This window comes from Malurus melanocephalus, unplaced genomic scaffold, assembly GCF_030028575.1.
Source record: "Malurus melanocephalus ecotype Western Australia unplaced genomic scaffold, MMel_1.1 scaffold_1152, whole genome shotgun sequence".
Taxonomy (NCBI): Eukaryota; Metazoa; Chordata; class Aves; order Passeriformes; family Maluridae; genus Malurus; species Malurus melanocephalus.
The window spans coordinates 69,877-81,279 of record NW_026624384.1 but is presented as its reverse complement, the minus strand read 5'-3'; the positions used below and the strand labels follow the sequence as shown (position 1 = coordinate 81,279).

At 42.1% G+C, this 11,403-nt stretch overlaps 1 protein-coding gene across 1 annotated transcript; it reads left to right on the top strand.

Annotated features, from left to right (window-relative positions):
• Nucleotides 1-338: 338 nt before the first annotated feature.
• PSMG1 (proteasome assembly chaperone 1) lies at nt 339-7,746 on the top strand. Its single transcript, XM_057387169.1, has 7 exons — nt 339-481; nt 739-836; nt 2,028-2,179; nt 2,532-2,594; nt 4,533-4,731; nt 5,588-5,724; nt 6,870-7,746. Exons 1-7 carry the CDS (start codon nt 360-362, stop codon nt 6,942-6,944), a joined length of 846 nt encoding a protein of 281 aa, XP_057243152.1. The 5' UTR covers nt 339-359; the 3' UTR covers nt 6,945-7,746.
• The last annotated feature ends 3,657 nt before the right edge of the window (nt 7,747-11,403 follow it).

Genomic DNA, 11,403 nt, shown 5'->3' with positions numbered 1-11,403 from the left:
TGTTCCCAGGGAACAGGGACCGAACGTAAACGGCAGTGAGTTCACCCAGACGAGGTTTAAATGGGATTTTCTGGACCTTCCTCATCACTGAAAGGGTGGTTAATCCTTGGAACAAACTGTCCGGGGCGATGGTGGAGTCAGCATCTCTGTCAGCGCTCCAGAAGCRCTGCCGGTGGCCCTTGGGGCCGCGGCTCCGGGGTGATGGGGCGCTGCTGGGTGCCGGGGGGACGCGGAGATATCCCGGTCGCTGTCAATGTCGCTGTCGCTGCCCCTCTCCCCGCTACGCATGGTCCGGCGCTCCCCGCGCTYGGTTCCGGCGCTCCCCGGGCGGGGCGGGGCTGCGCAGGCGCGGGGCGGCCATGGCGACTTTCTTCGGGGAGGTGGTGGTGGCTCCGTCCCGGGCCGGCCTGGATGAGGAGGAGGAGGCGCGGGAGGAGACGCCCGAGGACCGCGAGATCCGCAGGGAGATTGAGAAGAAAAGGTGCCGGCAGCGCGGTTCGGGACAGGCTGAGGCTGGAGAGCAGGGAAAGGTTCTTCTGTCCCCAGAGGGTGCTGGCACTGCCCAGGCTCCCCAGGGAACGGGCACGGCCCCGAGGCTGCCAGAGCTCCAGGAGCGTTTGGACAGCGCTGCCAGGGATGCACAGGCTGGGATTGCTGGGGGTGGGCAGGGACAGGGGTGGCACTGGGTGATCCTGGGGGTCCCTYSCAGCTCAGGATATTCTGTGGTTCTTTTCCCAGGGAGGTCGATGTGCTGTGGACCTGGAGGTCGGGCGGCGGTGGCGAGGAGCCCCTGGTGTGCTCCAAGTTCATCGTGGCTATAGGAAGGAACGCTTCAGGTGCGTGCAGACCCAGCTGCTGCTGGGGATTTTGGGGGTAAATTTGAAGAGGCAGAAGGTGGKAGTGAGGTGTAAACGTGCCAGGACATTTYCTGCTCCCAGCCYYAATGTCCAGCCTGGTCTTGGGCACTCAAAGGGATCCAGGGGCAGCCACAGCTTCTCTGGGCACCCTGTGCCAGGGCCTGCCCACCCTCCCAGGGAACAATTCCTGCCCAATATCCCATCTGTTCATGCCCTCCTTGAGTTAAAGCCATTCCCCCATGTCCTGTTACTCCATTCCCATGTGAAAAGTCCCTCTCCAGCCTTCTTTGACCCTCTCTATTTACTGAATGTCTAGCTCGTTTAGAAGAGTTTAAACCTGGAAGCAGCCGAGTTGTGCAAAGAAAGTTGGAGTTCCTCTGTACATGTAAAACACAGTTTTTGTTACAGCTGTTTATTCCTCCTGAAAATCCGTGTATTTTCAGTTCAACAGGAAAAGTGAAGTATTTTTTAGTTTAGGATTTTAGTTGGGACAATCCCCTTTTTCCTTTGCCTGACTTTGTTTGATAAATTCTCTGGGATTGTTTGTTAATTGGCAAAAGTTTTGTCCTAATATTACTGAGAAGTTTTGCTTGCACTTAAATTGCACTTAGATGACATTTAGATTTTRTCTAAGTTAACTTTGCTAATTTGTTTGGTTTTTGCTCAGATTTTTCCTTTGAAAAATGGTAATAGGTATTTTGGATCTGTCTTCTGCAGTTTTTGACAGGAATTTGATTTATGAACATTTTTGCCATACTCTTGCCTCTGCTTTCTAGAACTGATGTAATAATTCTKCCTTGCTTCTTCTGTGATTTTTATTCTTAATCTGTTATATCTCTTATATCAAGAAGTATTAGAGAATATTTACATCCTTAGTTAGCACTAAAGAAATTGAAGCTGCCTGTAGTGTTATAATTCCTGTGAGCACATAATTTTTATGTAAGGTATCTGTATATGTAGAACAGCTCTGTATCTTTTTTAAATTTGGATGCTGTTGGGCTGCTCAGATTGCTGATGTTTCCTGGATTTGGACAATAAATCTAAATTGATAAAAATGAGTTAATTCTTCCCTCCAATTCCAGAGGAATAATCTAATTCAGTCCAGCTATTTATTTGTAGAACAGAGGTTTTATTCTTTATAAATTAACAGTATTTTTGGGGATTTTGCAGCTTTCCTGTCGTCTTTCATTCTGGATTCTGTGTGCTGGGAAGTGGTTGGAGTTGTGAAGCTGTGGAATGAGTGGTGCCGGACATCCAGCACCACAAATGTCCTCCCCACCGACTCTTTCTGTTTGTTCTACAGATTGATATCAGATCCCACAGTAAGTGACTTGAGCATTAATTCCTCTGTGTTTTGGCTTTCTGGAAAATGGGATCTTCATCCATCCTCAAACAAAGCACTGCAGGTTCATAGAGTAATCTCATCAATCATCTGAGGGGTTAATGSTCACTAAAATTATGTGAGTTCTGGTGTGTGAAGCTCATCATAAAGATGCCACAGCCTGATGGCTTCACTGCAGTTTTGAGTGAAAAGTCCTCTTTGAAAGAGAGTTAAAGAAACCCAAAATAACTTAACAAGTTGTTGTCTGCAGCCACATCATCTGTGCATGTGATTATGAGCTGCTGTTGTGTTCTTTAGACCACTTGCTCACAAAAGTTTTTGCTTTTTTTAAGGTTTTATTGTGTCAGTGTAGTTGCTACGTTGCTGAGGATCAACAGTTCCAGTGGCTTGAGAAGGTAAAACTGGCAAGAAAATAAACATGAGAAATAAAATCCTGAGGGTGGGGATCTTTCTCTCTGATGCTTTAAACATGACATAGTTTAATAACTTTCCCCTGTGGTTTTCTTTTATTAAATATTCAAAAATAGATAATTTAGTCTCTGCAGAATCTGTGAAATCCCTTTCTGGGTGCTGTCAGCTGTGTCTGCTGTAACCTCCCAGTTGAGTGCAGTCACTCCTTCAGGACAGTTTCAATTTTATTGGCCCTTAAACACTTCCCAAATCTTTTTCCTGCTTGCTTTTCATTCCCTGTGGCTTATTTGAGCTCAGGGAGAGTCCTTCCTTAAAAAATAATAATTCGTACAGCTGCCAGAGGATCACCAGACAAACCAGTTGTGGAACTCCTGGTGGGTGGTGTCAGCTGATGGGTGTGTTCTGTGCCTTTCCCAAGGGGGAACTGTAGGGGAAGGGGCCTCCCAAGCAGCATTTGTCCCATTTKTTCACAGATTGAACATTGCCAGTGCCTCACCCCAGCATCACCCAGGTACAGGATGCTGCTGGCTCAGTGAAGTCCCTCCAAATATCATCATTTTGATCTTAATAACACAAAGCCGTAGGCGAATGTTCCATCTCTTGATTTTCCTGATGGATTTGGGTCACTGCTTTGCCTTGAGGAAGTGTGGCTGATTTTGTCTTGCTGKCTGTCTGTTCTCTCTCCCTGCCTACCTTTAAATCTCTGCTGAGCTGGTGGACAAGCAGGGATTCTGAAAGCTGTGGTTAGAGATAAGTAAGGCTTTAGGGAGAACCTGGCTTGTTTGGAAGTTTAGAAACCCTGAGACCTCAAGCATTCTGCTTTTGCTGTATTCCACACATTCCTGCWCTTCATTTAAACTGGGATTGCAAASRAAACTTGTCTGGGGGGTTGTTTTCCCCATTTGTGGATGTGTGTGTCTGTTCAAGYGTGGGTGTTCATGAACAGTGGCAGTATGGTTTTACCAAGCCAATGTTCCTGGGTATTTTTAGGCTTTGTGGTTATTAGTATTTTTAAATGTGCAGCAGAAACCTTGTGCTGGCAATCTTCTGCTTTGGATGTGAATTTCAGACCTGTTTTGTGTGTAAATCCTGATTTCCTGAGCATCTTCAGTCTCCATGACTCAGATCTTCACACTTATCTGTGTTTTCTCAGTAAGGGATCATTGACAGATGAAAACACAGAGACTCAAGTTTTGCACTCATGAATTCCAGCCAGTGTTCCTAACAAAGCATGTGGGAAATATGTGGGCTTCTGAATATTTCTGTGAGATTTCAGTCACAGTGGTGACACAGTGATGTGAGGGACCAGAATCCCTTCTGGGATTGGTATATAGACAGAAACAGGCAAGTTTCTGTCAGAGTTTCCAAATTCCCTATTTCCTTTTCTCCTCTYGGTGTTTTGTGATGGTCAGAATGTTTTGTATAATGGCTTTGAAATTCTGTTCTTTGAATTTGAGAAAGAAAACTTAGGATTCTTTTTCTCAATTCAACTTGAATAGAGTTAACTAAAATCTAAGTATTTAAAATAAAGGCTCTCGCAATATTTTAGGACATCTGGGGAGCATGATTTCCATTTCAAATGTCTTGCAACTCAGTGAACTGCCTGTCTTTGGAATAATTTTTCTTTCTACAGTCACCATTAACTAAAAAGAAAATCTTAATGTATTGTATAGAAAGTGCTGAAAACCTGAAACRTCTCCAAAAATCATTCAACCTGGTAGATATGTGAGCTTTTCTTTTGGGGTTTTTATCTCAATCCCAAGAGAAATGCATGGGAAATTTCTGCCTGAAAGCTATTATTCAAGCTGGTGTTAGTCCTGCAAAGCTGAGTTCAAGTTCCCTTTGCACTGAAATTTAAATGAATCTGAGATTTTCCTGCTTTTACTGTGAGAAAATTTGCTGATGGATTTTTTTAATTGCAGGTTTTTGGCTCCATGCAAAAGGAAGGCTTGCAAGTAACCATCCTCTCCACGTGTCCTGTAGCTGATTATAAAACTCAGGAATCCACTCTAACACTTGCATCTCCATTCCTGAAAGCTTTGAAGACCAAAGAATTCCAGGAGCAGGTCTGCTGCCCACTGCTGGAGCAGCCCAACATTGTGAGGGATCTTCCTGCTGCTGGTACTTGGCAATTCCAGTTATTTACAGGGCTGCTGGTGGCAATAGASAATTCTCTCTGAGGAGCTTCCCATTGCAGTTAGAATTTAAAAATTCATTTCTGAGAGTTCTACATCTTACACATTGCCCTGGAAAAGAGGGACAAATTTCCAAACCACCCWCAAATTCTTTTACCCTTTACATGTGTTACAAAATTACTGGAAAATTCTTCCTGATAGGCTTATGAGGCATGTTGTACAGTGTGTTTTGGGGGAATTTTACTTAGGAATTCATTAAGTTTTATTAAGAATTATTTTCATCGGAACATCCASAGTAAAGGGTCATAAAACCCTGTCTGTATATTCCAGGTAATGAAGGTTTCACAGGGATACTGATCAACCTCATGGCAAAGTTAGATTATAATTTAATAAAATAAAATTTTTAATTTAATTTAATAAAAACCTCAAGCTTTTCATTTTAGAATCCCAAATAGCAGCAGCATGAGGAAAAACTTGCCTGGCAGGAGAAAAAAGTGGATTGTTTTCTCTTGTTCACACTTCTTTTTATGTTTGGTTTTTTTTTTTGTTGTTTGGGCTTTTTGTTTGGGGTTTTTGCAGATGCTGCTATTATTTTTATTTACCAAAAATAACAGTTTCCAATTAAGGTATTTGCCAGGAAGAAATACCTGCATTTAATTAATTTGTGCTGGTTTATTTCCTTGTGTCCAATGGAAATGCATGAGTGGTGGCTGCTCCAACAGTCAGGAACCTGAGCTGTTAATTTAGAAACTTTAGGGTTTAATGTTCTCATTTTTATATACAGAGCTGAGAATCCTTTTTTTCCTGATTTTAACATCCATTTTCTTCTGCCTTGTGCTTAGTTCTGAGTTACTGCCAGGTGTGGCAGATCCCTGCAGTGCTGTACCAGTGTTACACTGATGTCATCAAGCTGGACACGGTTACCATCGAAGCCTTCAAGCCTCTGCTCTCTTCTAAAGTCCTGAAGAGTTTAGTCAARGTAAAATTTAATTTTAAAATTAATTTCAGTTTAAAATGGGAGGTTTGGGCTGGTTTTATCTGCTTTCATCTCTTGCATTCTGCTATTAGCGTACCTCTGAGGGGATTTCATCTGAAAAGGCAGAAAAATACAGATTTTCATGATACAGGACAGTGCTTGTACCTGCTGTAACATCTGCGTGGCTTAGAAATAATGAATACACAGCTTCCCTTAAAACTTCATTTTGAATTTTCAGGCTTTTCTAGTGGTATGAATTTATCAGGGAGGGATTTCCTGTGATTGAATGAGCTGCAGTTTCCTTTGGAGTTGTCTCATTTAAAACCTTTGATTTTTTTTGTTGTGGTTTTTTTTTTATTATTTTTGTTTTTATTTTACATTTTGTATTCTTATAGCAGATGGCTCTGTTCTAGCTCTGTATCTGCTTATCTTGTGGCATACAGGAAAGTGTCTTAAAATACTCATTTTTGACCTCCAACTTCTTTTTGTAACTAAAAGACCAAATTTCTGAAGATGGTTTTTAACATTTTTGCACTAATCCAACAGCTGTGAAATCCAGCCTGGCCTTGGAAACTTCCAGAGATCCAGGGGTAGCCACAATTTCTCTGATCAGCCTGTGCCAGGGCCTCACCACCTCACAATAAATCCYATTGCTCCCATAAATTCCCACTGCAGCTCCTAAAATGAATGTTTTGCTCTTTCTGAAATGTTTGAAATTGAAGTTTAGTTGGTTGAAGACACTTTGAACACAGATATAAAATGCCAGAGAGGTCTGTGTGTTCTGAGGTGTTTATTTCAGCTAGAAAGGCAGTGCAGCCCATTCTGCTTTGCTGAGTGAGTCTGACTAAGACATAAATATTGAAACTATTTAAACTAAATATTTAAACATTCTCTGAATGAGAACAAAGACAAATCAGACTCTTCCCCTCATAACCAAGCGAGGACAAATGCAAAATAATAAATCCCATTTTATTGCTGAGCTGCAAATTCCTGTGGATACCTTCATTCAGAAGACTTGAGTTTTGCTCATAGTTAATATTTTAATAAAAGTGATGTTCAGAGTGWTGAAAATGGGAACAGAAGCCACTGAGGGTCCTGTTTAATTCCCAGCAATGTGAGTGATGCTGATCCTCTGTTCCTTTCCCCAGGATGCGTCTGAAAGCACAAAGATTTTGAAGAAGTTCCTGACAACCAGTGAAAGTCACAATAATATCTACATCTGACAAGGACATTTATGCTGCACTTTTGTAAACTCCAGCTTCTTCTGTAGAGGACTTCTGGGAATTTTTTTCCCCCCTTAAAAGTAGAATAAATTCCAGTAGTTTTTTACTTTTCCAGTCATTTTTGTTGCTTTTAACTTCATCACTACAAATACCCTTCTTCATGGCTTGGGAGATTTTCTTCTGGAGTGATTTTAGAAACAATATCTTGGATATTAAAAGCAAATATTTTTCTCCTCCTGACGGGACTGTCTTACCTAAAAGTATTCCTTTTCTGTGTAAAAGAGGAAATGAAGTTAAGGAATTCTGTCTGCATCTAACAAGAACTCTCCTATTTTACTTCAGTTTGAGACCTAAAGGATTTTCTAATATTTGGTGCTCTTTAAAGATTTGTCTGTGATGGAGAAAATACATTCTCTGTCCTTTTACATACATAAATAYGGAGAATTTTGTTTGTGTTTATYTATGGCTCCACATACTTCTTTTAAYGTATGTGTTGATGCAAAATACAATAATTTAAGTATGGTAAATGCCTTTAAACGGGTTGCTAATGAAAAATGAAAAGACTGGTGAAAGGGGCTGGCAGGATCACTAGCTGCTTCAGCTGGATTTGCCAGGTCAAATGGTTCTAATCCACATTTAAAACACCAAAATTTGGGCAATGRTAGGAATAATAAAAGATGTCTTAGGCAGAGCATGTGAGTTTTAGWGGAAAGTAAAAGTTTTCAAAGTGTCTCAAAAAATTCTCTGGAAGTTGGTAACAATTTCAGCAGTTTATTAAAGCATTAACTAGGATTGAGGTGCAGTTCTGACTTGTATTGTCTCTTTTGTTTAACATTTTGTTTAAGAAAATGGTGTTAAASTCTTCAGTTGCTCCCAGGTGGTTCTGTTCTCTGCTGAGTGTAACTTTGATTTACACTGGATGCTCAGTGGGTATTTTTGAACAGTGTTTTCCTTTGCAGAACTGCCATGGATTTAAATTTCAGTTMAGGTAATTACAAAGAAACAAAGGTTGCCTAAAGTGGTCCTGGATTTTGGAACTGATTTTGGAACAAATTCTGAAGCCTGAAGTRCAGGATATGATTCCTTTTGTGATTGGTTGGGGTTTTTTTTTCCCCCACTTCTTCTGTCTTTTTAATTCTAAAATCGTTTTCTTTGTRATCTGAGCTGAGAATTTCATTGCTGTGAAAGCTGTCTGCACCATTTTCTTACTTAATTGTGATTGGTTCATAATAAATAAAGTAGATAACAAGAAATATCCCTAAATCTGCAGACCCTTAGAGAAGCTGTGGATGTATTTCTGGTAGTGGTGTGATCACCCAGGCAGTTTGCAATGGTTCAGAACAGTTGCTATATTATATTTAATTCAGTTTTTAGTACCTGGCTTTATGCTGAGGTGTAAGAATGCTCCTAAACACTTTGAACAAAAGTGGCAAACAAAACCCTGGCAGTTTGGAAGATTAAATCAGTCTGAAAACTGCTGTTTTGGCAGATTTCTTCAAGGCTTCTCTATTCTTGCTTCAAAGCTCTCCATAGCAGGAAATGTTTCTGTAGGATGTGGTAGGGAAGTACTATAGGGCAGTGAAATGAGATACTTTAATTTTAAATTCTGCCTTTTTCCATAATTTGATGTAGGAAGCAGCTCATATTCAACCCGTAAAATTCTGGAGGCCTCAAAACTAATGATGAACTTTGTCTCTCATAAGATCTGAGTGCTGAGTCAAGATTTTTTTCATATCTGATTGTTGTTGCCTTTTTTTTCCCTTCTGTGCTCTCTGGTATCTACCAAGAGCCTGCACTGAGGCTTTCTTGTTTCCTAACAGCTGCTGGGTTTAATCCTTGTAGGAGTTCACAGAATTCAGACTTGTCAAATGTGGCAGATGGCTTCAAAGYTTTGGGGGAAGATGTCTTTTCTTGCCTGTGGATCTGAAATGGGATTGTGTAAGACTTGCTTTCTTAAGCAAGTCGTTCATATTTGCTAAATGCAAACAGTGAAACCAGAGTAAACTGTTGGACTGGAAGAGGGTTTGGGGATTTTTTTTCCCCACTTTTTAAAACCGTTTAGACCACTTTTTTATCTTTTTTTTAGATAACACTGATGTGTCTTCTGCTGAATGTCTTTCAAACTGAGGGTTTTTCCCAAGTCCACTCTGCTTTGTCATGCTACAGAATKCATTAGGTAGGCAAAGGTGTTTTCCCATTCCTGAAGTCTCTGACTCCCAAGGTGCTGTGCTTGACCTAAAAGTCCTGGATTCAAGGTGCATTTTMTGGAGGCTCCTTGGTTTTTGCCTCGTAACCTGTTGGAGTCTGTGCAGGACAGGCCACAGGTGTGAGCACAGGACTGTGCAGACATAGTTAATGTCAAAGCCAGGAAATCTGGGATATATTTAAATTCTTTCACAATCTCCACATTTGGATGCCAAACCAGCAATAGTGCTGTTCCTGTGCTTTCATTTAAAGATCATCTTGTTCCAAGCTGTGGGCAGGGATACCTCCCACTGTCCCAGGCTGCTCCCAGCCCCAATGTCCAGCCTGGCCTTGGGCACTCARAGGGATCCAGGGGCAGCCACAGCTTCTCTGGGCACCCTGTGCCAGGGCCTGCCCACCCTCCCAGGGAACAATTCCTGCCCAATATCCCATCTGGCCCTGCCCTCTGGCACTGGGAAGCCGTTCCCTGGCTCCTGTCCCTGCAGCCCTTGCAAATTGTCTCTCCATGGTTCCTGTGGGCTCCTTCAGGCCCTGCAAGGCCACACTGAGCTCAGCCCACAGGCTGAACAATCCCAGCTCTCCCAGCCTTTCCTCCCAGCACAGCTGCTCCATCCCTCTGACCATCCTGCTGCCTCCTCTGGGCTCTCTCCAGCAGCTCCACGTCCTTCCTGTGCTGGGCCCCAGGGCTGGAGYAGCTCTGCAGGTGGGGTCTCACCTGAGCAATGGGGCACAGGGACAGAACCCCAACCCCTTTGCTGCTCCCACCCTGCTTTGTATGCAGAGACAGGATGCTCATCATTCCCACTCCTGGGAAAGGTCTCCTCTCACTGCATGGCTTTAGCAATCAGCTTAAATCTTCTTAAATTCCATCTTCACATTGGTTCTACCCTGCCAAGTACTTTCTGGCCAAAGCTTCAGAGGAAGAACATCACTTATGACATCTAATTCTACAGTTTTTATGCCAAAAAACTGAAAAAGTCAAGCATTTTGTTCTACCTCATTYTCTGATTTTTTAACATTCTGTTTTGTATCTAAAACAGATCTAAACGAGCTAAAAATAGAATGAGAAAAGCGATATTAATGATTTTACCTTTTTTTTTGGGTTCATTTTTTTCCCCCTTTCAGTGGTTTGGACTGAAAGTTTTGACAGCTGCTGCRCATGGCAGCAACCAGCACCTACAGGCACCTCCTGGAGCCAAGTGAGATCACAGCTCTGGGGTCAGCCTTTTTTTAGTTCASAGAAAACACTGAGATCCTGTTGAGAGGTCTCCCAGAATAGCTGATGAGCAGAGGTACTTGAGAATTCTGTGCAATAAATGCTGTGGGTAACAATGAACTCACAGGGGTGAAAATGCTAAGCACCTGTTTCAATTTGAGGTCGAGGCATCCTAAGGTGTCTTCGGTGAAGGAAGGCCACAGACCCCAAACTGTGTGTGTGGAAGAAGGCTAAAGTCCAATTTTTTCCTTTCAAACAGTTGGCATAACCAAAAGTTTAAAAGTTCATTGCATGGGAAATTTGGGGCATTGCTTTAAAGTAGAAAATGTTTCATGAGCACAATGATGTACCTTCAAAGGACAATTAACATAAAGTTTTTAGTGGAAAGACCTCAGCTTCTTCCMCTGTGTTTGAATCAGAGAATTCCGATGTGCTTTCATACACTGAAAACTCCATATTTCATGTTCAACGTCAATATTTTCATTCTTCTTTTAGGTTTGACTTGGTTTCCTTTTCATGAAATAAAAGCCATCTTTTTTCTGTGAGTTCCAGACACTTTAAAGCTGCTTCATGGGGAATTAACAAAAGGAGGGATGAATAATAATAGTAATAATGGGGTCACAATCACTGAAGGCAGCAGTTTGATTACTGAACAGATGAACAGAGAATGTAGAGCCTTGCTTAATTTAAAGAAAAAAAAAACCAAAGCAAACCTGTGGGAGGAAAGGTTGTGTGAGAACAGAGGCAGCCACCATGGAAAGGTGAGAGCACAGCAGAGAAAGCTTCAGCATCCATCATCCTATAAAATTAGGGTTGAAAGGGTTGTTGTAGAGGTGGAGCAGGGTGTAAGGTGGGTTTGCTGTTCCCTGCTGTCCCGAGAAGTGTTCCCACAGAATGCCTTTGTGCTGTTCCACTTAACTGGCTTCCAATGTGGGAATAAAAAGGTATTTTTGTGCAGAATAAGCCCAGTGAGAAGTACAAAATGCTGTGCCTGGCTATTTCCCCCCTTAAACCCTGGAGGAGACTTGCAAGAACCCC